Source organism: Camelus ferus, chromosome 12, assembly GCF_009834535.1.
Source record: "Camelus ferus isolate YT-003-E chromosome 12, BCGSAC_Cfer_1.0, whole genome shotgun sequence".
NCBI lineage: Eukaryota > Metazoa > Chordata > Mammalia > Artiodactyla > Camelidae > Camelus > Camelus ferus.
Window position 1 is genome coordinate 38,698,665 of NC_045707.1, and position 27,594 is coordinate 38,726,258.

The 27,594-nt window shown below is 35.7% G+C and overlaps 1 protein-coding gene across 6 annotated transcripts in view; it reads left to right on the forward strand.

The window, feature by feature from the left end:
- The window catches only part of SLC41A2 (solute carrier family 41 member 2), a 104,382-nt gene that overhangs the window by 6,890 nt on the left and 69,898 nt on the right, over positions 1-27,594 (forward strand). For 4 of the 6 annotated variants that reach the window (XM_032493445.1, XM_032493448.1, XM_032493446.1 and 1 more), the window contains exons 2-3: positions 13,959-14,679; positions 25,960-26,067. In XM_032493445.1, coding sequence (XP_032349336.1) covers positions 14,125-14,679; positions 25,960-26,067 — 663 coding nt within the window. In that variant the 5' untranslated portion in view covers positions 13,959-14,124. Of the gene's footprint in view, positions 1-3,820; positions 4,364-8,447; positions 8,553-13,958; positions 14,680-25,959; positions 26,068-27,594 lie in introns of those variants that run through there. The other 2 variants (XM_032493449.1, XM_032493447.1) reach the window with 2 other exon arrangements.

Below are 27,594 nucleotides of genomic sequence, written 5' to 3' on the forward strand. Positions count from 1 at the left end.
GGCACTTATAAAAAGGGTAGTTGATTATATGGGTACATTTCCGGTCTTTTTTATTGAGTAGTAAGAAAATAATGCAGAAGGTAATTCACCTGTGAATTAGAGAGGAGACTTAGGACTTAGTTTTCATTCTTGAGCAGTCAACGGTGTTCAAAACAACCCAGATCCAACTGACTGGATTCCACTGTTGGGCACAAATGGAGTTGGGAGAGAGCACTGGAAGGACCTTGGTCCTGGACTCCTTGTCTCCCGTGGCCACTCACACTGGTGTACAGAGGATGCCTGTAGTTTCTTCTTTATCATTAGCTGGTTAGTCAGAAAGTCGTGGATTTGAGTCCTGTATCTTTATCTAAACTGACTTTATAACTTGGGCATATTACTTAACCTCTCTGAGACTCAGTTTCCCAAACTGTAGCATAGAAACATGTCTATCTTCTAGGTTTTTAGAAAAGATTATATAAGTACAGACAAATGAAGTCTATTCTTTTTGCTCTAAGTGGTTTTGATGTTCTATAGAATGGGTGACTGTTCTCCTTTCTTTTGAGTTTAAGTTTTTAAATATTTTGGAGGCCTTATGGATTAGACTCTCGTTCTGTGAAGAAGTGTTTTTTAGTCTGAGAGTGACGTTTTGATAAGCTATTCTTATCCCTGGTAAGATAAGAATAAACAATACAGGAAAGTAATAGGGCCAGAGAATGTTTAGTGGGGAAGTAAATCCTTTCCCTTATTAGCTGGTCTATTCCCTTGGGATTTAAAGCAGACTGTTTATCTGTGATCAAGAAAGCAAAATTAATAAGTAGGCCCAGAGTCTAAAGCCTGGTCTATTTTCATTTTATCTGCTACTTTCCTCTTTTAGATAACAAACAATAAAGGTTTTTTATAGTAACATTCTAATTCTCTTTTTTAAAAAAATCAGAAAATTCTTGTACTATGGCATTTCTGAATTGTAAGGTTTCAGAATAACCCCAAACTCATGATTCTCTTTGTAATGCTTCACATTCTGGTGAGTAATCTTAGTTCTCTAGTCCAGAATAAACTTTAAAGTAATGGCTTAAGGTCATCTGTTTTATTTGTAAATTGTAAAAATGTTGTTTAGATATCTTTTTAAAATTTAAAAAATACAGTAAATGTGATATTTAAATTTAACAGCACTGTTAGAGCTACTTCCTAGTCCAGCTTTCATTTTCTTTGTTCCTTTTAAAACATTGTGGTTTCCTGAAAACCTGTGTTGTTTAGTATACATACATACTGTTTGGTGTGTGTATATACCAGTCAGTGTATATATATATATACTGTATATATATATACACACACACAGTACTTTGTAGCAATCTGACACTTTAATTAAAAGTAGGATCAGTATGTTGTATAAAATGTAAATATTAAACTTCAGTTTATTTTTGGAGAAGAGTAGAACAAGATAGTTGATCTGAAAAGTATAAGCCAGGGGTTTAATACAGCAATGTATAACATTTCTGTAATTGTATGGGCTAGTATATTCCTTAGTAAAGGGAGAAAGAGATGGGAAGTTAGATTTTGAGCCTTCTATGAAAATGTATAATAATAATGATGAGAACAGCGATAATTAGCTAATATTTATTGAAGGTCCAGTACATTGTCCTAAGCACATTGCATGTATGAAGTCATTTAATCCTCACAATAATCCAATGGAGAAGATAGTTTTTCATGAGGAAGCGAGTATAGAGGCATAAGTCCCGTAGCTAGTGGAAGTCAGAATTTAAGCCAAAGCAGTTTGATGTTAGAGCCCAGCCCAGACGCTATCAGTATCTTAGTGTGTTGACACTTCTTCACATTTAATTTTTTGAAAGCAAATCATCTCTTTTAATTGAAGTGTGAAGATTTGCTGAATAAGTCACTTGAAATTCCCCCCCAAATCACTCAATGCAAATCATGTTATTGATTTATTCATCTAATGAAAACATTCAAATATCTTGATAAGCTTTGTACAGTTTCAAACATAGCATAAAACATTTGCCCGTGATTCCACATGAATAATACAGGTTTGAACAGGCAGTTAATATTCTCCTTTTCAAAATGTGTTTGACTGAAATCTGTGTACTCAGGTATGGGATTTTGATTGTGTGTAGATTTTTTCATCTGAGTTTAAACTTGTATTATTCCTTAGAACAAAACCTATTCTTTTCTCAGTCCCTGGGGCCAGTGTTTAATAGACAATCCAAGCATGTGTTTGAGCATTAGCAAGAGGGCACCAAAAGAGGGGGAAAATTTTAGTAATTTAATGTTTTGTAATTTTTTTTCACTTCTGTATATATATATATATTTCAGATTCTTTTCCATCATAGTTTATTATAGGATATTGAATATAGTTCCCTGTGCTATGCAGTAAATCCTTGTTGCTTATCTATCTTTTGTGTAGTAGTTTGTATCTGTTAATCCCATACTCCTAATTTATCCCTTCCCTCTTCCCTTTCCCCTTTGGTAACTATAAATCTGTTTTCATGTCTGTGAGTCTGTTTCTGTTTTGTATATAGATTCATTTGTATTATTTTTTTAGATTCCACATATAAGTGATACCATATGATTTGTTTATCTCTGACTTAATTCATTAAGTATAATATTCTCTATGTCCATCCATGTTGCTACAAATGGCAGTATTTTATTCTTTTTAATGACTGAGTAATAGTCTGTTGTATATATATACCACCTCTTCTTAAGACAGTGGTCTGTTTATGGGCATTTGGGTTGTTTCCATGTCTTGACTATTATAAATAGTGCTGCTATGATCATTGGGGTGCATGTATCTTTTCGAATTACAGTTTTTGTCTTTTCTGAATATATACCCAGGAGTGGGATTGCTGGATCATATGGTAGCTCTATTTTTAGTTTTTTAAGAAACCCTTATACTCTTCTCCATCAGAGCTGCACCAATTTACATTCAAGCCAACAGTGTAGGAGGGTTCCCTTTTCTCCACACCCTTTCCAGCATTTATTATTTGTAGACTTTTTGATAATAGCCATTCTGACAGGTGTGAAGTGGCACCTCATTGTGGTTTTGGTTTGCATTTCTCTGTTAGCGATGTTGAGCACTTTTCATGTGCCTGTTGACCATCTGTTAATGTTTTGTAATTTTTAAAGAAACAGTGAAGTACTCTTTCTAGGAAAAGTTGTACTTTTTTGTGACTCTTATTTTGTTTGGAGTAATTATTGTTTTGAATTATATGTGGTGGATGGATGAGACACACCATAATCTTGGTGGCAGTCTCACCCTGCCTTGGAGCTTGATGGGGCGGATACAGTTATTTATTCACAGTCATCTAACGAATATAAGATGTAAGTGAAATCATGGCTATGAATACAGCAGAATGTTAGTTGTTTGGAAGTGTTTAGGTTTATGTTAATTGAGTGAAGGCTGTTGCCTTTTGGTTGTGTTCTTATTGGGGAATTGTGGAGGGGGAGAAGTAGGAAAGAAAGGAAAAATTTTAGAGTTCCTGGGAGTTTTAATAAGAGGAAGTTGTAAGTCGCCATTAAAAATAACTGTAGAATACTGATAAACTCATTTTTGATTTTTTATGAAATGCAGAGAGAATGCAAAACAGGGTGTATAATATGAGTCTATTTTTATTTTGAATATATATAGAGAAAAATATAGTAAAGCTATCATATACACTAATACATCATCAGTGATTATCTCTGGATGGTGAGTTTCCAGAATAAACAATTTTTGTTTGTCCTTGGCTTTTTTTTTTTTCAAGCATTGGATACATATTGCTTTTATGAAAAACAGAAAAACAATAAAAGAGAATACTATGCCAGTGGACATTAGAAGCATTGTTTTACATGAGCTTGAGAAAGAAGGGTAGTCAGGATATTTTTATGAGCAAAGACCAAATATGTGGCAACCAAGTTCATTTTGGGGTGAGTTTGAGCATAGTTCTAGTTTGAACTTCAAGTTGGACTTGAGCCCTTCAGGGAAGGGCTCCTTTTTTTTTTTTTTTAAACTGATATTTGAATAAAAAGTCCGCAGTTGTGACCAAAGGGTAGAGCAGAGACTTGATTGCAGAGAGTAAAGATACTGAAAGAGTTAGGTCACTGTTTCAGTTTGATGCCAAGATGGTTGAGTAACAGGACACTGTGTACCTGTGGTTCACCTAATCTGCAGAGAATCTCTTGTAGTGAGTTTGTAACTTAAGCTGACTTCATAGCTCTGTGTACCAGGGAGTAGGACTGAGGGAAAATACAGTTTGGGGGAGGTAGAAGATCAGCTTCATTTCCCTGGCTGGTGCCATTGTGAACGTGTCCCAGTGAGGGAAGGTAATGTTAGGCTGCCACCTGAGGAAGACCTCGCTCAGTGTGGGAGCTGTCCTGTTTCATTACCTAGTGGAAGGTAATGTAATTTATAGTGTGGCCTTTTGATCAGGGTGTTATCATGATGTTTGCTTCACCTCCGGGGCAGGGAAAAAAGAAGGGTCCCTGGATGAATTGAAATGCTCTAAGTAAATATTTGGAATGGAATCACCATGAAAATCATGGGGTCTTAAAATGTAGAAGAATGGGAACCTTACATTGGCAAATCATTTTTCCCTTTCCTTAGATTTTTTTCTTTTAAACTTTGACACATTGGCAACCTTTCTGCACTTTACAATTCTGAAAGCTTTTGTTTTTAGTTGTCAGTTGAATTATACAAAGAGTAAAGTGTGTATTTTAGGTAGGTCCCAGAAGTGTGCTCACATTTAAAAAACTGAATTCTCTCTAAGAATATAAAGATGTATTAAGGCTTAAAATATGAAAGTATACTTTTTAGTGAGTTCTGAATAATAATTACTCTGTATTTTTAAAATACTGATGAACTCTAGTTACCTAGTTTCTAAATTTAGGTATTTCAGATTTATAAGTACCAGAGAAACCAGTAAGGAAATATATTATTTATGTGCAGTATCTTTTATACAAAAGTGTTAGTCTTTTTATAAAAGACAATATCTACAAGAAGTATTGGTTTAAGAAAAAAGTTACAAAACCAGTACCAGAGAAAATAAAACTAGGAGTATAATATTAAGATGAATAAATCCATCATAGATTTGAGTTTCAGATGTAGCTGTAAGTTTTTTTGTTGCTTAAGTAAAATAAAAGTCTTTTATTTCTTTAATAAAGACTCAGTCTTTATTAAAGAAAAATACCATTTTCAGTAGCAAGGCTTTCTGTAGATATAAATTCTAAATAAAGTTTCATGCGTCTTTATATAGGGATGAGGGAGGTGATTTCTCCCCAGCAGTTTGCAGGAAATTAATGAATGTCAGTTGCAAGCTAATTGCAGAAGAGAGTCATTGTGTGTTTGGTAGCTTTTTTGAATAAGATCCACGTAAGAAATGTTGAAGACACTGTGAGAAATATATTTTTGTTGTTGTTTAAAGGCAGTTTCTTGGCTTCAGAACAGAGTCCTCTCATTTAACTCCTTTGCAATTTAGCCACATTCACTGAGTTGTTTCAAACAGTAGTACTAACTGATATTGTTAGTAATTGTGTTCTTCCTGTATTATAAAACTATTTATGTATTGTTATTAATTTAGTCAGAATACTGAGTTAAATAATTGATTTTTTTTCACTTTTCAGTTGGTTTGATAGGGGCTAAATATAATCTAACTGATAGCACCTGGTAGAATGAACTGTAGTTTGTTTATGCACTACACTTAGTTCTTTGGACATATACCGTGTGTATTCTGTCAGCATTTTCTCAATAAGCAGAAATGGTTTAACTGTGTTTTAGTTGACTCATTGGCTTATTTTAGATATATCCTTCTTCCAAATAAACATTCTTTTAAAAAATACTTTTTTTTTCAAGTGGGATTGAGGGTTATGATTCTGAAAACAAAATCAGTTGTCTGGATCTGGTTTCCTCTGAAAAATTATTTGAGATGTATCAAAATAAATAATCAATAAACAGTAATAAAAATAGGAAAGAGTTTTATTTGGGCCAAATTGAGGTCTAGCCCAGAAGCTGGGTTCCCAGATTACTCTGAGGCACTGTTCCCGAGAAGCATGGCTTCCAGCACAGTTTTATGTCTTGTCAGAACAAAGAAACATTGTCAAAGTCAGGGATATATTTCTTTAAAGTTTTCAAAAAAAAAAAAAAAAAAAAAGACCAGTGAGTCAGTATGGCCGTGACACCTGGGAAGGGAGTCTTATCATTATAGGAGGAACAGCATTGGCATCCTGGCAAGAGGGGCATTGAATCTTTGTTTTTAATAAGGACTTTGTTTACTTCTGGTCAGTATACCCTTTATTTTAATAATTAAAGCAGATGTACAATGTATGTTTGATATGCTGCAAACAGGCTGTTTTTCAGTTAGCATAAAATTCAAGTTAACTAATGTGTAAGCCAGAATGACTTCCCTATATTTCAATATGTGAAAATGTATCAGATGTATTGAGGATTTATTACAGAAGATTTATTATACCCACTTATTTCTCTGGGCTCAAACAAATTCTTTACAAATGTTTAGCTGTCTTTCAGGCAGATAGAAATTTTAGGATGGATAAATTTTATGATGTTACTCTTTTCTATCAGTGGTCAGGCTTAGAAATGAGCGATGTTTTGTGGAATCAGCTAGCTTTAGGATATCAGTAGCTGAATCATGCCCGTGATTTCTCGAGCTTTTGTGTTTGTTACAGAATATCAGGACTACCCAACCAAGAAAGTTTGATGTCACCACTTTTTACCTAAATGCAAGCTATGTGAGTGCTTAAATTCAATTTAAGTAGACAGTTACCAGTTTAAGCCAAAGAAGTCAAGATATTTTTTGTTTTAGAAGCTAAGTCTATGCATTTCAGCCACAACAAAAAAAGGAGTGGGGGAGAAGATAGTTTCATTCCACTTTAGATGTGAGCTTTTTAATCAAGGAGGACAGTATTTGTGAGGTAGCATTTTTTGTATTTCAGTTTCCAAGTACTTTTAAATGAGCTAATAAACAAGTATAAAAATTGTGGGACAAGATATGTATATTACTATACTTCAGCTGTTGTTTGGACTTACACCTTATGAAGTTTGTGGGATAGTTACTGACTGGACATACCTTGATTCTTTAGAATTGTTGCTTTGGGATAGTCCTTTTTCCTTGGTTAGCTACAGGAGACGTCTGTACCCTTTTTTTCCTTTCTTTCTAGTTACACATTTTTAATGGATAGCATGAATTATACTTCTGCTGAGCAGCAATGGTGCATTTGGAATTCTGGAGATTTCTTTTACAGTGCCATATTGATTTTTAACTTTTGAGGGTCATGTGATATATTAAATATCATAGGAAAAACAAGATGTCATCTTTGCTATGTGAGAATTGCTAGATATCCAAATGGATACTTCCCATTAAAATTTTTTTTTTGCTGTAAGTGATAGGAAAATTGCTAACTGTTTTGGGCATTTAATTTTTACTGTTTTTTTCCCTCTCTGTACCCTTAATCCTACATTAATTTGGGTAGATTTCTTTGAGGTAGTAAACTTTTAGTGTGACCTTTTGAATGAGGTGGAAGTTCCCAGACGTTAGGAACACTTTGGTAGAAAATGTAGAAGTGCTGAATAAAGGAAATCTGATTGAATAAAGGAAACTTAGAGAAGAATAAAAGGTAATAATTAACTGGTTTAAGAAATCTAATAGAAGGCAGTGAGTCAGTTTAAAACAGTTAGGAACCCAAAATAAGCAATGTAGGGAGCCTAGTGAGAATAGTGAAGTCAAAGGGTTAAAAAGGAGGAATGATTTTAGTAATAGCTGTAGAGCTAGCTCTGATGGTTTAGTAGTCAAGGTCTGTGATCCGCATAAATGGGACTAGGATGTCCTTGTGGGTTCTGTTGAGTTCTTGAGGGAGAAGGGTTTGGCAGCCAAGTCACAGCAGACAGGATGGCAGAAAGGGGCATCAGAGTGAACATGAAAAGACTGGAAGGATGACTGTTTAAGAGCTGTTTGGGATATGTGCCGAGAAAAGTGATGTGATGGTAAATTCTTCAGGAAAAAGGAGTTTGGGGTATGAAATGAAGAAGCTGAGGCGTTCAGATGATGAAACTGATACCTAAAAGGCTACTGAGACTTTAAAAACCGTTTTTGTTTAAATGGAAAGAGTTAATCATTGAAATTGGTGAGGATTTACATTTATACAGGTTTCATTCTTTAAATGAAAATAGTTGAAGAAAACTAAGCTGCCATAAAGTCAGCCTGATTTGGGAGTTCTGCAAAAAGTAAATTAAATAGACACAGTCCTTCTGTATGAACCAATTTACAGTTAAACAATTTAGAGCTCACTGGGTATTATTCAAAAGAATGTACCAAAACTTTTTAAAAGAAAAGAAAATAATTTGTACAATATCAGCTAAGGTCTAGTTTTGTTTGGCGTGACTTCTCTGAAAGCTGATTTAGCTGACCACATAGTACATCCTGTTTGGTAACTGTCTATATCTCTTACTAGCAAACAGAAACACAGAAGACAGAGACTCAAAGAGGAAATAGAAGGAGCAGAATGCACACTTGCAGAGTGGCAAAGCTCAGAATACATAATCACCATAATATGACTTGACTTCTAGGTCATTTTGTGTATGTATATATGTGTGTGAAAGTGCTGTGGTTTTATGTGTTTATACAAATGTAAAATACCCACCTGATAACGGATTTTTGACTGCATGTGATAATCTTTTTGTTTTGGTTATGAGAAGATAACAAAGTATTAAACTTCCATTTATTGCCTTTCTTAGTAATGAGGCTTGACTTAAGCCTGCTAACTCACAGCTCTGCTAAGTTTTTCAATTGTATCATTTAACCTTTGCAATGGAACAGAATCCCTCCTTCAGCACAACCCGCAGATTTTCTACAAGATACTGATTTAGTAAATCAACACACATACACTTCTTTTTCTTAATTTTTAAAAATTAGCAACTTTAGCATTAAGGTTTTTGTTTTTGTAACTAAAGTTGAATTCATAAGGATTGTCTGGTATTAGTTTATTTTCCTTTAAGTCAGTGATTCCCTGACATGACTCTGTGGATTAATGCTGGCCCGTGACAACGCTTTTACAGGGAACGTAGAGTGAGTTCTTCATAAATCTAAATGTGTTCAGTGGAAAGTTTTTAGTCCAAGATTTTGTCCTTCCTACATTTTCATGTTAAAATGTACACTTATTTTTAAGGGAAAGGTTATTTTTAACTTGGTCAAATTTGGGTGGAAATTTGACTGAGTTAATGAGATCTAAATGTTTAGAAACCACTGTTTTAAAACTCTTTAACCATAGACACAACCCTTAAGTGCTTAGTATATCAGAGAGACTCTCCTAAACTAACATAGGTGGGAATCTGTAGGTCAGACTACTTTTTATTTTTATTTTTAAAAATTTTTTGATTTACAATGTTATAGTAGTTTCTGGTGTACAGCATAGTGATTCAGTTATACACATACATATTCTTTTTCCTATTCTCAGACTTCTTTTTAAAATACATACTTTTTTGGTTAGCTTTTGTTAGGTCATGCTGTGGGTTGTAAGCGATTTTAAACTCTCAGTGTCTGTCAGTGGCAAAGCTTTATTTCTTGCTCATATTACGTGTTGCCTGTAGGTTGCTGCATACTGGCTGCAGTAGCTTCGGGTCTGCATGTTCTATTTGTCCCAGGACCCAGTCTGAAGAAGCAGCACTTACCTAGGACATGTCATTCTCATGACAGAGGGAGGAGAAGGCAAAGCTGAATCACTGTCTCTGTAGATGTTACCGCTGCTCTCATTCCATTGGCCATCATGAGTCATACGACCAACCCTGATGTCAGTGGAGATGAGGAAGTATAATCCTCCCTGCAAGTAACATGATAAGAGGTAGAGATAATAATCCTCTTGTAGGAGGAAAGCAATAACTGGGATTAATAGTAAAATCTGTCACAGTATCACTCATACTGAAGCACTCATGTAATGTAATGAATAATTTTAAAGAACAATAAACACTTAGGTATCTACTACCAAGCTTAAAAAAATGGAACCACTATCTTTGGAGGCCCTCCCCCCGTGCCTTCTTTTTAATGGAGGTACTGGGGATTGAACCCAGGATCTCATGCCTGCTAATAAGCACACGCTCTAACACTACTCCCAACTCCCACGCCAGTGTGCTTTTATACTGCTTCCCCAAATGTGACCATTCTCTTGTTTTGTGCAAATACTGGCCATTAGTGAATAAAGTAGTGGATTCTTTTTTTCCTGGAGATGGGTTGCTTTATAACTTACAAAGGGAATTGAGAATTTAAACCTAATTCACTATACAAACTTTTAGAGATATTGTTTCTTCTCAGCTATGTTGGTACCAGATTTGGCTAAAGAGTGACCCATAAATATCTCCACTGGCATTCTTTACTTGAAGCACCTTAAACCAGTGGAAACTTTGCCCAATTCTATTCACTTATTTTTAAAATTTTTACTTGTTTTTATTTATTCTAGGCTAAATAACAATATAGAGCAACCAGCTTTTTTTTTTAGTGGCATATATGTACATTACCTATTTAAAATCAGCCACAGAGTATTTTTATTGTAATCAGTTATTCTAAGTGATTTCTTTAAAGGAAGAAAGTTTAAGGAGTCTTTAGGGAGCTAATAGACCTTGTCAGTATGCAAGCATCAGAATAACTGGCTGCTCATTACCTGGATAAAATGAAGGATAAATAAAAATAAACATGTTTTCCTCAGTGCAGGTTGGTGATATGTAGTCCATGGCACGCACTTGTAGTAAGATAATTCCTAGTACTCCCAAATTACATTATTTAAAAAACAGATGTTAGGACGAACACCACTAAGACTAGCTTGAGCGATGAAATTTATTGGCCAGTCTAATTGGGAAGAATAGGGGTGGGAATAGGGTTTAATAGGGAATAGAAGAATAGGGTTTAAATAAATGAGATAGAAGTTCTAATTATGTTGTCAGGACCCTCTCATCATCTGCTAGCTCTGATTCTCTGTTTCTCTGGAACCCCTTATAATGAAGACGAGCTTTCCTCTAGATGTTCGTGGTGGGGTGGTGGTGGATGATGCTTTTTGAGGAGGAAGGCATAGTGACAGCTTCAGAATTATTTCACTCCAAATGGAAGTAAGAAAACACTCTTCCAGAGGCCTTCCCCTCTAAAATAGCCCTGTAAGTCATTCACTTTTTCTTAAATCAACTGTTTCCTTCATGGCCTTTATCACAAATTATCTCATTTATTTATTTGCTTAACTGACTGTTGTTTTTCCTTCCTGCTATAAGGTAAAATCCATTAGAAGCAGGAATGGTGAATCTTTTATTAATCATGTAACTCTAGCATCTAATAGGCACACTCAGGAAATAGCCAACAAACAAGTGAAATTCCAGGGAAGGACTCAGGCCTGCTCTAGGTGCTTGTCATTATGTGGTCTGGAGGGTAGGGTACTGTGGTTACCAGAATCTCATGGAATAGGACAAGTGTGGTTTCATGCAGGAAATGGAGGTACCATTAGCTAAAAATTGGAAACATGCTGAGGAAACAGCAACAAAAATACATGTTTTATGTTCTCTAAGCATGGTTTATATTTCAGCTAGCTGCCCAGTCTGCTGTGTAAGGTTGTGCAGGTTCTGCAGGGCATGATGGTACTTGGCTGAGGGGATGGAGTGGGGCTGAAATCCAGCCCAAGACTCCACTCCTGGAGCTTCTTTTTTTTAGGAGGCGCTCTTAAAATTTATACAAAGGCTGTCTAATCTCTGTACACAGTGGCCCTGGTTGAGTATCTGTCTAACCTAGATAGCTTATAGTGAAGTAAGAATGCTAGGAGCAGAAGTATGAGCTAGATGTGTCTTTGCATCTGGATCCCACCAGTCAACTCGGTGTAAACTCAGTAAACTCAGTGTAAACTATGTGCTTTTTAGCCATGTCCTGCAAATTTTCTAGGAGAGATGTCCTGGGAGATTCCCTCACCCCTTTTTTCCCTTCTCTCCCCTCCATTTTTCTATTTAGTGTTACGGGTCAAGTTTCCTGAGCATGCATTTTGAGCTGAATGGTGACTAAGTGGTGATACAGATACTGTCATCTTTCTTGTTTATCTACATTTCTCTGCATTTTCCTTTTGATCATTCTTATAGTTCTGCTTCAAGAGGAAGAATAAACTGCCTGTATCCATCACTGGCCCTTCAGAGGAGTAGACTTGTCTTAAAGCTCAATCCCCTTGAGATTTGCTTTATATTTTGTTTGATTAAAGATCTCTTTGGGGCATGCTCACTATTTAAAAAGAGGTGGATGGGTTGAAGGAAAGAAACCACTGACTCACGTAAGGCTGCCTGGAAGCTCACAACTTCCAACATAAAGCTGAACCTCTTGTTGCATGGAAGGTTCTCAGGCAGCTATTCTGGCCTTCTCTCTCTTTCTGGACTGCTTAGTTTCTTCTTTGCTTCACTCTGGACCTTGTTTCCATTCATTTGATTTTCTTTAAACACTGACTTTGTATCAGCCTGCAAATGGCAAAAATGGCAACTAGTGCTTAATGTCTGGATTCTCGGTGCAAGTCCACAGGATGTCTGCCCTATAATCACTTGGAGAGCTTAAAAAAAGATTTATGTGCCTCAGACATAGATATTCTGAGTCAGTGGGTCTGGAGTCCTAAAATCTGTATTTGAGGAGTGTTCCCCAGCAGGAATTCCCAGACTCCTCCATAATTACAAGAGGGAAGAAAGGAAAGTGAGTGAGTGATTAAATAGATGAACCAGGCCTTAGCATCCACTTGTCCCCAACATAACCCTTTCTCTTTTTCCCTCAGCCATTCCTTGTTATTGATCTTCCTATCCAAGAAGAGGAGATCGATATTCTAAGAAATCGAAAACAGATATTAAAGAATATGACAGTTTTCATTAAAAGCAGAAGTATAGTAGGAGCAATTCTTAGTCTAGGTGGGTGGGCAGTCCAGTTAGGCAGTGGGGCCATCTATCCTTTATCAAATCAGGGCCAATTTCTTGATCTTGGGTGCTCTTGAAAGTGTAACACAGGGCTGGGTGTTCCTGAAGCCTTTAGACCTACTCTGATAGCTTTGAAAGCCTCCAGATCTGTGGTAGCAGCAGGCCAAATAGACTCTCTCCCTGGGCAGGTGATGTATGAATGACCTCGCAAGTTCAGTGCCCGCCACTCTCAAACTAGTCACAATATCTGTCTGTGTCTCTTAGTTCAAGACCTTTAGGGAGAATCTCATCACTGGCCAGCCAATCAAGAGCCTACTCTGGGATTGAGGGTCAGAGCTGACTTTGAGAAGGACATTAAGTGATTAAGGGCATTACAAGCTTTCTTTTGGTTGGCTTGCAAAGTAGAGGATTAAGTGAATATTGTAATCCCTTTCCATTTTGGTTATTTCCTAGCTAACAGAGGGATTATATTCCTAAATCAACTATAATGACTTTTTTCTATATCAGAACTATGACATCAGCCTAATTTTATATGTATAATAAATACCCTGAACAGTATTCAGGATATTTATAAAGTAATTTCATGGTGAACATTGTCATTGTTTCTTCATATTTTAATAATAAAATGTATATTATATTAAGTTGTAAATAAAGTAACATGGATTATTATTTAACGTTTAAAATATAATGTCATGTACCTTCCCTTTTGTTGTACTGACATACGTTAAGGGCTGTAGCAATTTGATTCTGAGACCTCAACATAAGTAACGGAAGCCATTTATTTAATAAATTTGTCTATTGTAGAACTTACAGATACTTGATATTTGAAGACTTAACATGGGTATTAATTATATAAAATATGCAAAGATAAACACTTAAGATTTAGCGAACACAAAAAACTGTCTAGTATATTTCTATGAACAAAGTAGTTGTATGGCACAAAGCGGTTATGTGTGAAGCCCACAGAGTATAACATCAGTACCTTGGGGTTGGTTAAAGAACTTGTATATTTTATACCTTTAACTATGAAGTATCAAGAAAGTTAATCTGACTTTTAAAAATTATTTTATTTTTCCAGATCCATTCCCTCTGTGGAACTTCTGAACATCTTTTATTAGTGGAAACATTTTTGCACAATGAAGTCAACATCTTAATCTAAACCAGTGTTGGTGTGGTTCTGATTCATCTGCTATAGTTCATGAATCTTGAGATCTAAGGAGTGCAGGGTCTTTTGCAATGACAATATGACTAATACTAAAGGAAGGTCTATTACTAATAAAACAAGTAATGGTCCAAGTAATGGAGGAGGTTTTGTAGACTGGACTTCAAGTTTAAGTACAATTCAGTCTGATAAGTTTTTAAACTTGCTGTTGAGTATGGTTCCAGTAATTTACCAGAAAAACCAGGAAGATAGGCACAAAAAAGCAAACAGCATTTGGCAAGATGGGTTATCCGCTGCAGCACAGACTTTTAGTAATAGATCTGAACAACACATGGAATATCACAGTTTCTCCGAGCAGTCTTTTCATGGCAATAATGGGCACACACCATCAAGCTGTAGCCAAAAGTATGACGACTGTGCCAACTACAATTACTGTGATGGAAGGGAGACTTCGGAAACTACGGCCATGTTACAAGATGAAGATGTATCTAGTGATGGTGATGAAGATGTCATTGTGGAAGCAAACCAGAAGTTACCAAAGGAATCCAGCGGTGTCATGGCACTGCAAATACTTGTGCCATTTTTGCTAGCTGGTTTTGGAACAGTTTCAGCTGGCATGGTTTTGGATATAGTCCAGGTGGGTTTTCATCTTTGTTTAACTTCACTGTGTTTGTTGTTTAAAGTACTTTCTGTAGGTTACTAATCTCAAACATATTTAGATTTAGTTTATCCTTTAGTTAAAGTGAACTGATGCTGACTCTGGTTTCAGTATAACAGCTTATAGGTTTTCAAAAAATGTTGTTGCAGTTGTGATTCAGAGACAATTAGGGGGAGAATTGACTCTCAATGCCTAGTCTTCTAATACATGTACATGGACCAGCCCTCCGTTTATTTAGGTCGTCTTTACTTCCTCTCATAGACGTTTTACAGTTTCGGTCTTTATAGGTCTTTTACATTTTCAGTTAGATTCATTCCTAGTTATTTGATGCTTTTTATGCTACTGTAAGTGATATAGTTCTTAAAAAATTGATTTTCTGTTTGTTGCAGATATATTCAAGTACCCATAGCGGTAAAAATTCTTTGCCATAGGAATTCTATAGCGGTACCAAAAAGACCTATAGGGATATAGAATGCTGCTTTTACATATTCAAGCTTATCCAAAGGAGTAAGCTTTTGTCTCAGTCTAACCTACCTCTGTGTGCTTGTGCCTTGAACATCCCTTATATTCATTTTGGCCGCAAATTAGTAAAAGAGCATGTAGAGCACTAGTACAGTACCTGGGAGATCAGTGTTCAGTAAGTGGTGTAATGTTAACACGTATCATTCATTGAGTGAATGTTCTTTGTCGGTACGCTGCATGAGTTACCTCATTTGATGCTTATGAGGACTCTGAGGTAGGTGATGTTATTTTTATTTTATATATGAAACTGAGAGATTTGCCTAAGTTCACACAACTGGCTGAATTAAACCCACTCTAAAACTTACGCTTTCAAATACCGTACTGTCTGTTTATAGGGAACATGTCTTATCTTTGGATTACCTTCTACTAGTCAGCACTCTTCTGTCATAAGAAATTTAAACTCAACTAACTTAAATTAACTGTAATTTAAGCCAAAGAAAGAAAGAAAGCATTGTCTTTGGTAACTGGGAAAAGCAGGTGTACAGCCTACCTTATACAAATAAATCAGGGACTTAATTTATGATTACCTTCTCTCTACCTTCTCTCTGTCTTGTCTTTTACTTCAGCTTATATTTTGTTTGTTGTCCTTATTCGCTCCTATTGCATATGATTGCTGACAGTTGTCAGGTCATATCCTTTTAGTTTGTTTTACAAAGGAAAGAATGCACTCTCCTGTCTTTAATTTGGAAAATTCTAGGGGAAAATGGAGCAGTTGGCTTGTCTTTGGTCATACACTTACCCCTAGAATCAGTGATGTGATTAGGGAGGTACTGTATTATGATTAGCCCAGTTCAAGTTACACTGCTGTCCCTGGGACAGACGAGCATTCAGATCAGTAATTTCACCAGAACCACAAAAAATAGGAATGTTCCTGCTTCTCCAAGGAGAGGGAGTGGGTATTGTATCAAGGAAGATGAAGATGGAAAATTGTGCAGAGAAGGCAGGAATGACACCTTTAGAGGATTGGCTCCTCATATATAGGACCTTACCTGAATCAGATTCTCCAGGTGGGCTCCCTAAGCCAGCAGCCTCAGCATCATCTAGGAACTTGTCAGCCACACAGATTCTCAGGCTCCACCCCAGCTCCACTGAATCAGAAACCCTGGAGGTGGGGCCCAGCAATCTCTTTTAAGCAGTCTGTAAGGATTCCTAGTGTTATGATGTGGGCAGAAGTTTGAGAACTAATATTCTAAATAAATCCAAGTTCTCTTCCAACTAGTAGGTGGGGTTGGGTGAGACTGGCCACGTAGTCTTTGGTCCCTCTGTAGTAGGGTCCAGTCGGAAAAACCAGCCTAACGCCTTACACAGAACAGACATTCCGTGATTCCTTGTTGAAAAGAATGAGTTAAATTAAGTTCTACCTCTGTTATAAAAATTTTGGAATTTTGATGATCAAACTTAAGAGTTTTAAGTCATAGAATGTCAGGATCAGAAATCCTTAGCAATTGCCTGGTCCAAGCTCCTTGTCTTTTCTTCTCTCACTGAAAATGAGCAAAGAGTTTTAAGTGATTCAGACAAGAATATGCAGCTAGTAAATGGTAGAGCCCTGTCTGTGGATAAATCCTGTTCTCTGTATAGCATGCTATATGTGAATGTTGGATTGTCTATAGACTTAATATATTATAAGATTCTGTAAAATGAGATTAGTGTTAGCCACCCATCCATCTAAAAGAAATGTAAGTAAACTGAGCTAATACCTTTAGAACTTCCAGTAATTCCTAGGTAAATTTGTACTTATTATTAGAATATTATTGGAAGCTGATGTCTACAAAGCCCCAAGATCTTGTATTTTATGAAGACAGTATTATTGCAGTGCTGAAAAATATTCTTTTGAAATAAACCATAGTATAGCTCTCAAGTATTCCTTATTTTATTACTGTGCTGTTAATGCATTGTGTGTATGTTTCAAAATTCAATGGAATGATACAATACCTGAGTTATGTTTCTAACCTTGAAACTCTGAGTAGAGCTGTTTTTCTGATGTGTAGAGAGGTCAGAGAGGAAAGGGATGCTTTGTTAAAGTTTTGTGAATTAAATACCAGTGTTTTAGAAGTGCAAAGAGAAGGTAAGAGGGCAGTATCAATGTTGGACTAATTTTTGTCACCAGTTTCTCATTGTGCAAAGCTAGAAAGGTGTCACACCATGTTTGTCCCTCCCTATAAAATATAGCTGCAGTTTTAGAGTTTGTGTTAAAGATACCTCTTTTAACATTGCTATGACCCCAGGAAGGCACGAGCACCTTGATGTAATGTTCTAGTTTTTATTTTAAAAATAATAGATGGACTTCCACTTCCAAGAAGCTGCAGTAGATGTACTTTTACCTATTTCTCCCATTAAGTACCAAAAAAGCACTGGGAACTTTGTATAAAACAAATATAAGAAGACCCTGAAAGGTGGAAAGAAGAAAGCAGGCCGCCTAGGCTTAGGACTCAAGGAATAAAACAGTGGTGAGTTCCCTCGGTTTTCTCTTGCTTCATGTATCCCAGACTTAGAGCTAAAAAAGCCAGCAACTGAGAAATGCTAAGGGCAGACAAAACAAACCAAAAAAACCCCAACAAAAGCCTGCTCTTTGTAGCTAAAGGACTAGAAAGGGGGCGCCCTAACAAGACAGGAAAGTTTTAGACAATTACTGTTCTGCTCTAGCTGGACACCACAGAAAAAACAGTGGCCCCACCCACACCCGCATCAGCGAAGGCCCAGTGGGGAACTTAGACTTCCTCCTTAAGAAGCTGTAATGCATAACATGGATGAACCTGGAGGGCATTTTGCTGAGTGCAATAAGTCAGATAAAGACAGATGTATGGTATCTTAAGCCAAAAAAAAAAGTTAAACTCAGAAACAGAGAGTAGAACGGTGGGGGTAGGGGAAGTGGGAGGAGATTGGTGTGAAAGAGTACAGACTTTCAGTTACAAGAGCATTATGGATCTAACATACAGCATGGTGACTGTAGTTGATAATACTGTATTGAATACTCAATATTTGCTTAGAGAGTAGATCTTAAGCATTCTCACCAAAAAACAAACAAACAACTCCCAGAAGGTAACAATATGGGGTGATGGATGGTTAATTAACTTGATGGTGGAAATCCTTTCATAATGTATATGTTTATCAAACCATTGTGCTGTACATTTTAAATGTATTATATATAATTTTATCTGTCAGTTAAGCTGGGGTAGGAGAGAGGAGGCTGTAATGAGGTGCTGCAACACTTCAGCCAGGATGGAATCGGAGAAGGGCAAATAGAGTGCTGGCACTTTCATCCTGTCAGCTGACAATGAGAGCCCCCAATAGACCTGAAAGCAGAAATAGAAAAATCAATTAGCGTTGGAGACTCCAACACCCTTCTCTCAATAATTGATAGAACAACTAGATAGGAAATCAGCAAGGATGTAGAAGAACTCAACAACACCATCAACCAGCAAGATCTAAGGGACGTTTATAGAAGACTCCACCCCAAAACAGAAGAGTACACATTCTGTTCAAGCTCTTAATGATCATATACCAAGATAGGCTATATTTTGGGCCATCAGCTAAACCTCAACAAATTTAAAATACTGAAATCATTCAGAGTATGTTCTCTGGCCATAGTGTAATCAAACTTGGAATCAGTAACATAAGGAAAATTTCCAAATACTTAGAGACCAAACAGCACTCTTTCAGATAATCCGTGGGTGAAAGAGGAAGAAGAAAAATAAAAAACAAAACAAAACATTGAACTGAATGAAATGAAAATACAACATCAAAACTTGTGAGTCACAGGTAAAGCAATACAGAAATGGAAATTTATAGAACTAAATGCATACATTAGAGTAAAAAAACCTCAAATCAGTCATCTAAGTTCCCATGTCAAACTTAGGAAAAAATGAGCAAAATAAACCCAAAGCAAGCAGAAGAAAGGAAATAATAAAGATAAAAGCAAAAATCAATGAAATTGAAAGCAGGAAAACAGTAGAAAAAGATCAGTGAAACAAATAGCTGATCCCTTGAAAAGATCAACAAATCTGACAATTCATAGCAAGACTGGCAGTAGACAAAGAAAGAAGATATAAATTACCGATATCTGAATGAAATAGGGCTTATCACTACAGAGCCTGTACGCATCAAAAAGGTAACAAAGGAGTACTACAAGCAACTCTTCACACATAAATTTTACAACTTAAAGTGGACCACTTCCTCAGAAAACACAATTACCATAATTCACCCAAAATGAAGTGGATAATTTGAATAGCTTTATACCTAATAAGGAAATTTAATTCATAATTTAAAAAGCTCCCAAAGAAGGCTTCAGACCCAGATAGTTTCACCTGAAAATTCTGCCAAGTGTTTAAAGCAGAATTAACACTAATTCTACACAAGCTTTCCTGGAAAATAGAAGAGGAGGGAACACTTACCTTCATTTTAAGAAGCTAGTCTTATCCAGATACCAAAACCAGAAAGTGCAAAACAAACAAAAATTTACAGACCGGTATCTTTTCTGAATACAGAAAGAAAAATCCTTAACAAAACATTGGCAAGTAGAATTTAGCAACATATAAAATGAATTACACACCACAAACATGCGAAGTTTATTCCAGGGATGCAAGTATTCACTATTTGAAAATCAATGTAATTTACCATATTAACAGGCTAAAGAAGAAGATCAAATGACCATATCAACTGATGGAGAAAGCGCATTTGATAAAATTCAACACTCATTCATGAGAAAAACTCGAGTAAACAGGAATGGAGTGGAACTTCCTCAACCTTATACTTAATGGTGAAATACTGAATGCTTTCCCCCTGAGATCAGGTACAAGGCAAGGATGGCCACATTTGTTACCTTTAACAGAGTGCAGTGTAACAAGTCAAGAAAAGGAAATAAAAGACAGAAATTGGAAAGGATGAAACTGTTCCTCTTTGCAGATGACATGATTGTCTACTTAGAAAATCTCAAGGAATCCACCACACACACAAAAAACAGAACCCTCCTAGAACTGTTAAATGAGTTTAGTAAGTAAGGCCCAGGATACACAGTACATACAAAAATAAATGCTTTTTCTAACAACAAATTAAATTAAAAATTAAATAGCGTTTACTCAAATAAATACCTAGATATAAATCTAACAAAACGTATAGGACTTGTATGCTGACAGCTACAAAATACTGGTGAAAGTAATCAAGGAAAATTAAATAAATGGAGAGACATACCATATTCGTGGCTTCAAAGGCCCAACATAATAAAGATGTCAGTTCTCCCTAAATTGATATACAAGTTTAACAGAACTTTTAAAATCCCTGCGAGATTTTTATAGAATAAATAATACTCTAAAATTTATATGCAAAGGGAAAGAAAATAGAATTTTCTTTTTTGAAACAAAAGTAAAGTGAAAGGGATCGGTCTGCCTGATTTCAAACTTATTAAAATGACCACAGTAATCAAGACTGTGGTATTGGTGGAGGGATAGACACACAGATCAATGCAACAGAACTGACAACCCCAGAATAGACCCACACAAATATGTCCAACTAAACGTGACAGAGATGCAAAAGAAATACAGTGGAGAAAAAATAAGAGCCCTTTCAGCAAATGGTGCTGGAGCAGTTGGACATCCATAGGCAAAACAAAACAAAACAAAAAAGCCTTCAACTTAAGTCTCATACTTTATAGAAAAATAAATTCAACATGGATCACATATTTAAATATAAAATGCGAAACTATAAACCTTTTAGAAAAACATTGGCAAGAATCTTCAGGATCTAGGGCTCGGTAGAATCGGACTTGACACCAAAAGCATGATCCATACAAGGAAAAGTGGATACACTGAACTTCATCCTATAAAAATTTTGTTCTGTGAATGACCCTGTTAAAAGAATGAAAAGCCAAGTTACAGAGTGGAAGAAAAATAGGTGCAAAGCACGCATCTGACAAAAGACTAGGATATATAAAGAACTCTCAAAAACAAAGGAATAAAAAAAAGGAATAAAAAACAGTTAGAAAATGGGCAAAGAAACATAAAGAGGCATTTCACTGAAGTGTGTGTACAGATGGCAAATAAACTTGAAAAGATACTCAGTACCTTTCTACTTTATGAAAACCACGATGAGATAGCACTACGCACCTACCAGAATGGTTATAACAGAAAGTGGTGATAATAACAAATGTTGTTGAGCATGTAGAGAAATGCACTCTCATACTACTGGTGGAAATTTAAAATAGTACAGCCACTCTGGAAAGCACTTTGACAATTTCTTAAAACAAAACAAAAACCTAAACATTAACTCTCGTGCAACCTAGCAATTGTGTTCCTGGGCATTTATTCTAGAGAATAAAGACTTATGTTCACACAAATCTTGTCTGTAAATGTTTACAGCTGCTTTATTCACAATAGCCAAGAACTGGATACAACCAAGATGTCCTTCAAAAGTTGAATGGTTAAACAAACTTTGGTAAATCCGTATGATAGAATACTGCTCAGCAACAAAAAGGAATGAACTATTGATGATGCAACAACCTAGATGAATCTCCAGAGAATAATACTGAGTGAAAAAAGCCAATCTCAAGACGTTATACATACTATATTCATTTATATAACATTCTTGAATTGACAGATTCAAGAAATGGAGAGCAGATCAGTGGTTGCCAAGGATTAAGAAGGGGCTGAGAGTGGAGGAAAGTGAATGTGGCTATAAAAGGCAACAGGAGGGATCCTTGTGATGTTAATGTTCTATATCTTGATTATATCAGTGTCAATATTCTGGTTGTAATATTGTCCTATAGTTTTACAAGATGTTACCATTGGGGGAAGTTGGATAAAGAGTACATAGAATTTCCCTGTATTACTTTTTGTAACTGCATGTGAATCTGTAATTATTTCAAAATTAAAAATTTAATGAAAAACCTATGTATCTGGTAAAGCATACTTAAACTGTGTGAAAGAATATGTAGTGGAGAAAGAAGTCTCCTTTTATATGTCCTTCCCCTATCCCCTTCTTTAGAATTTACTGGTATTTTTTTCTGTCTCCTTCAATAGACACACAATGCATATACATGCATATATATATGCTAACGTGTGTGTGTGTGTGTGTGTGTGTATTTGCTAAAAAACACAAATAAAAAACATCCTATAATGTTGCTCTTCACCTTACTCTTCTCAGTTTATCTCAGATCTTCCATATGGATACACGCAGATTTACCAGATTCTTGTCCAGCTATATAATGCTCTATTGTATGCATGTGTCATTGTTTTTCTACCAGGTTACCTGATGAAGGGGACTTAAAGTGCCTCAAATCTTTTGTAATTATGAACAGTGGTGAAGTTGACTCATTACATGTATGTTTGAATTCATGCTCAAGTTTATATGTAGGATAAATTCCTGGAAGTAGAGTTCTGAGTTGAAAATTTTGTGCATTTTACATTTAATAGATATTGCCACATTCTCCTAAATAAATTAAACCTTTACATAGGTTTAATAGTGTAATAGAGTGCCTGTTTCCTTATGCTCTTACCAACAGGGTATTTTTTTTCTAACAACAGAGTATTATCCAACTTTTTAAAAATTTTAATTTAATTTTTTAGCGGAGGTACTGGGGATTGAACCATGTGCTCTACCACTGAGCTGTTCCCCTTTCCCTTATTCAACTTTTTGATCTTTACCAGTCTCACAGAAGAAAACTGATCACCTTTTCATTTGCATCTCTGTAATTATGAGTGAGGTTGGTCATTTTGTCATATGTCTAAAAGTGAATGGATTTAGTTTTTTAAACAACTTATAAGTTAAAATGAGAAACAAATCTTCTCCAAACTTGGGGTATGTAAGTTTTTTAAAACTGCATAAACTTCTTTTACCAATTAGATTTTTTAAAGCCTTTTCTGTTTAAGATAGGACTCTATGGATGTGTTCCTCAACTTATTTTATTGGTTTTTGTTTGTTTGTTTGTTTCGTTTTTATTTGTCCTTTTGGACATTAATAGATTTTTTGGTTTTGAGTCCAGTACCTGTGTTAGCAATCTGACACTAAGTTTGTTGTGTGCTTGCCTAAGATTGTGGATATTGATAGATATCCAAAATTAGGTAAGGTTAGAAGTTGATTTCCTTTAGGGTATGTTCTTGTAGAGAAGCTTAGCAGTGCATAATAATTTTCATAGCCTTAGAGGACATGTCTGTGTTATGGCAAAATTTGTAAGTAAGTGAGATTTGTTTTGGGCACCAGCTGTCCCAGCATCCTCTTTCTGGACTTTTTTTTTTTTTTTTTTTTTTTTTGCACTATGTCCTCTTGACAGGAAAATTAACTGATAATGTATTCTGGTGTTATAGCTAATAAACACTCAATATTGTTATTCGTTACTACGTACAGGCATGGTCCCGAGCACAACTGTATGGGATAAGTACCATTATGACCCTATTTTAGATGAAGAAAGTAAAGCGTAGTTTTGCTCAAGTTATCCAGTTAAAGTAGTAGTATCGTAGTATCGGAATTTCAATTCAGATAATCTGATTCCAGAGTCCTTGCCTTTGTCTAATGTACTGTACTGTTTTCACTGTCCTCACATTTCCCAAACTGTGTGTCTGGACACCCCAGGGTTGCTGTGAGATACTGTAAATTTTTGAGGGAAACACAATGACATCTCTTGGACAAGCTATAGACTGCTGGCTCGAGGTGTTTCAACATTAGATCATACTCTATTTCTCTTGATGACATACCTTTGCAAAGCTAGATTTTCAGTGGTGCTGTGAAAAAAAGCAAGTGTCAGACAAAAATCAATATAGAACAAGAAATGAAGGTGGTAATTGCCAATTCCAACGCTTGAGAAGTTGTGCCATTCCTAAGAGGTACACACATCCCACTAGTAAGTACTATATGATATAAAAATATTTTTTTCAGTTTATTTGTATTATTTCTTCATATGACTACAAAATTGTTAGGAAATACTTACTATTTGGACCTAGCTACTTAGTAGGACTGTTAGGTATTTCTTTTGGCCTGGGATGCCATGAAAACATTGCTGAAACACCTGGGTACGTGTGAGCTGAGAAAGTTTGGGAACGTCTATAAGCACACCCTTACAGTTGTAGAGAAAAGAATGGCAAATTTATTGGGCACAAGGTAGGAAATCAATGTGATAGTTCTTATTGCTCTAGCAGTGCTTAGTGTTAGTGATTTCACAGTAATTCTCACAGGAGCATTTGATTTGAATTCAGCTTGGAAAGAGTGCTAATCACCCAAAGGAGTGCATTCCAACAGATCTAAAGTGGGATGACATGTGACTGACAGAGAAATTTGGATATTCTGGTGTTTCTAAAGTCATATAGTTAGATGTCTTAAAATTACGACCTAGGGAAAATGTATTCCTGAATTACGTCTAATTTGATAAAAATGATATCTATCTTGTAAGTTTGTTGTTGAGATTAAATGATTCAGCCTTAAGAACAGGATCTGGCACGTAACAAGCAATCAGTTGAATATTGTTACTTTTTTAAAATTATTATTATTATTATTACTAATAATAATATTTTGTTATTCATCATGGTCATTATCATCACTGCCACCATCATCTCTGAAGGGTGCATATCCCACTAGCACAGCAGAATCCCTACCCATCATAAAACAGACAAAATTGTTAGTTTTTTGACAGGTTAAGGGATCTGAGAAGCTGCTTTTTCTAAGCCCATCCTTAATTGACTTGAACTGTGGAGGGATTCCCTTGTGAATCTTTTGAACCAGGTTTTTACCTGATCTGATGAACAGTTCCTAAACTCTTTTTAGGCCCTAGTTCTGCACCTGTTTGAAACAGCCTCTAGGGAAAACTGTGGGGACAAATTGAAATTTTCTCTCATTTATCTGATGGATTTAGGTCTTACTTTTCTCACCTGTCTTGATGTTAATGACAAAACTATGTTCTTGATTTTTTTTGGCATAAATTAATATGCTAAGTCCGTAAAGTCTCATACTGGGACAATTACCTCTTAATAGCACTTATAAAAAAGCACTTTGTGTTAAGTTATTTGTATGGTCTCTTTACCTTATTAAATACTTTAATATCTGTCATTTTCATTATTTCCTATAGGCTAGACAGGGCAGGTTTTATCTTCATTTCATGGATGAAGAAATTGAGATCAGAAAGGTACATAACTCATCCAGATCATACAGCCAGGTTATGACAGATCCATGCCTGGTATCACAAATTTTCTTATTTCCAGTTTCCTCTTGCCTCACACCCTAAAATGGGGGCCAGAACATGGGATGACTCAGGGCTCCTGGAGTCAATTCTAGGTCCCGTCTTTTGACCTTGGGAAAAATCATTCAACTTCTCTGAATCTTTATTTCTTCATTTGTGAAATTAACTAATAATATTAGTTTAATTTTTCTGTGGGTTTATTGTAATTAGTGTTGGAATCAAGATTCAAATACGGGTTATCTGGTTCTCGGGTCTGTGCTCTGAACCTCTAGTTACACTGACTCATGCCGTCATAAAGGGATAAAGTAAGATGTAAGAGTAACAGAGTTGGTAGCACACTCGGTGTATGGGCTGTGGTGACTGTGTCAGCTCTTACTCCCAGCTCTAACTGAATCTTCTCAAATAATGCAGGTTTCAGAACTCTGGTGAAGAGTTAAGCTAAATATTCACTGATTAAATGACCTGTATAGTTACTCAAAATGTAGACACAACATTGGAAAAAAAGGCTGAGGTTTTTTGATGTCTTTGTTCTCAAATGTTTTTAAAAGAGTGTCAGAAAAAAAATTTTTTTTTTCTTACAGCACTGGGAGGTGTTCAAAAAAGTAACGGAAGTTTTCATTTTAGTTCCTGCACTTCTTGGTCTCAAAGGGAACTTGGAAATGACATTGGCATCCCGGTTATCCACTGCGGTAAGTTTTTTCCTACCTCAAAGCATGTATTTTATCTTTATATTTACTGTTTCTCTAAATTAAGGAGAACTTGGATCAGGAAAAGATTTTCTCCTCTGTCTACTGATAACATTTCTGAACCTCAGGGCTATGCTAAGTAGTTGTGCCTGTTATCATGCCCTGAATGTTCCCCAACTGTCTCATCTTAGAATAATAGACCCTCCTTTATCCTGAGAAGAAGTATTCTTGCCTCTCATTCTAGGGTGTTTGGGTAGTTATCATCAGTGCTTAAGACATGGGCAGCTGAGATACTGAGATTCTTTATGGCTTGATGGTTGGTTGATTGGTATTTAAACTTCTTGTGATTGTGAAAATAATACATGTTTATTATAAAAAAGGAAGGGAAAAAAGTATAAAGAAGAAAATTTAGAACTACCTCAAATTCTTCATGGGGCATAATCACTATTAATATTTTTGGTATAGATCCTTCTGTACTTGGGTATTGGGTATCTCTACTTAAGCATAAATATATCATAACGTAGATATATATATACACACACACTATATATATAAAACCATACTGTATGTTCTAAAATAGAGCTGGAATTATGTATTCTCTTTTATAATCTGTGATATCCGTTTGAAGATACATCATAATCATCTTTCCATGTCAGTAAATGTAGACCTATGTCATTATTTTTATTGGCTATGTGTTTTTCTGTTGCATAGCTCTACCACAGTTTAATCCACCATCTGTTACTGAATACATAGATTCTTTCTGAGGCTTTGCTACTGTAAACAATGTTGTAATGAATATTCTTATATGTATAGTTTTGCATTCTTTCCTAATTTCTTTCAGGCAAATTCTAGCCTTGTGATTACTGTTCAGGAAAAAAACATACTTTTAAGACTTTAGCCACATATTGCAAATTTGTCATCTAGAAAGTTTAAACATTTTTGAAAATATGGCCACTTTCAAGGTTCTGAGTTATTTTTAGTAGCCCAAAAAGACATTGTTTTCTCACTATACCATTCTTTGGAGATTCATCAAATTATGGTTAAAACCATGTAGCTAATGAGGTTCATGTCAATGAGCCACTGAGTATTAGCCAAAAGTTAACTAAGCCATCATCAAAAGTTAACTAATTGCAGTGCTGTTAGTAGATGAGGCTTTTTTTTTTCTTTAAAGAAGCTACAACAAGTGAATCTATCTATGAACTAGGAAAAAACATTTGTGTATCTAAAGGTAGCTAAGATGTGGATGCTGAACAACCATGTTGCTGATGGGAGCCCTCCTTTCTTCCTCTTCCCCTCTCCCTGTTTTTCCCCAGGCAACTACACATTCCCTAAGGTTTCTTGAGTAAAGCAGATGTTTGGAGAGGAAATGCATTAAATAATGTTTTATTAATATTACTATTCACTTGCTCAATTAAGAGGAAATGTTTTGTATGCCCTATGGAACTTTCTAAGCCCCCTTTTTTTTTTTTTTTTTTTTTACAGATAAAAGGTCATATAGCCATACTCTGCCCAGGACAGTAATGAAATACT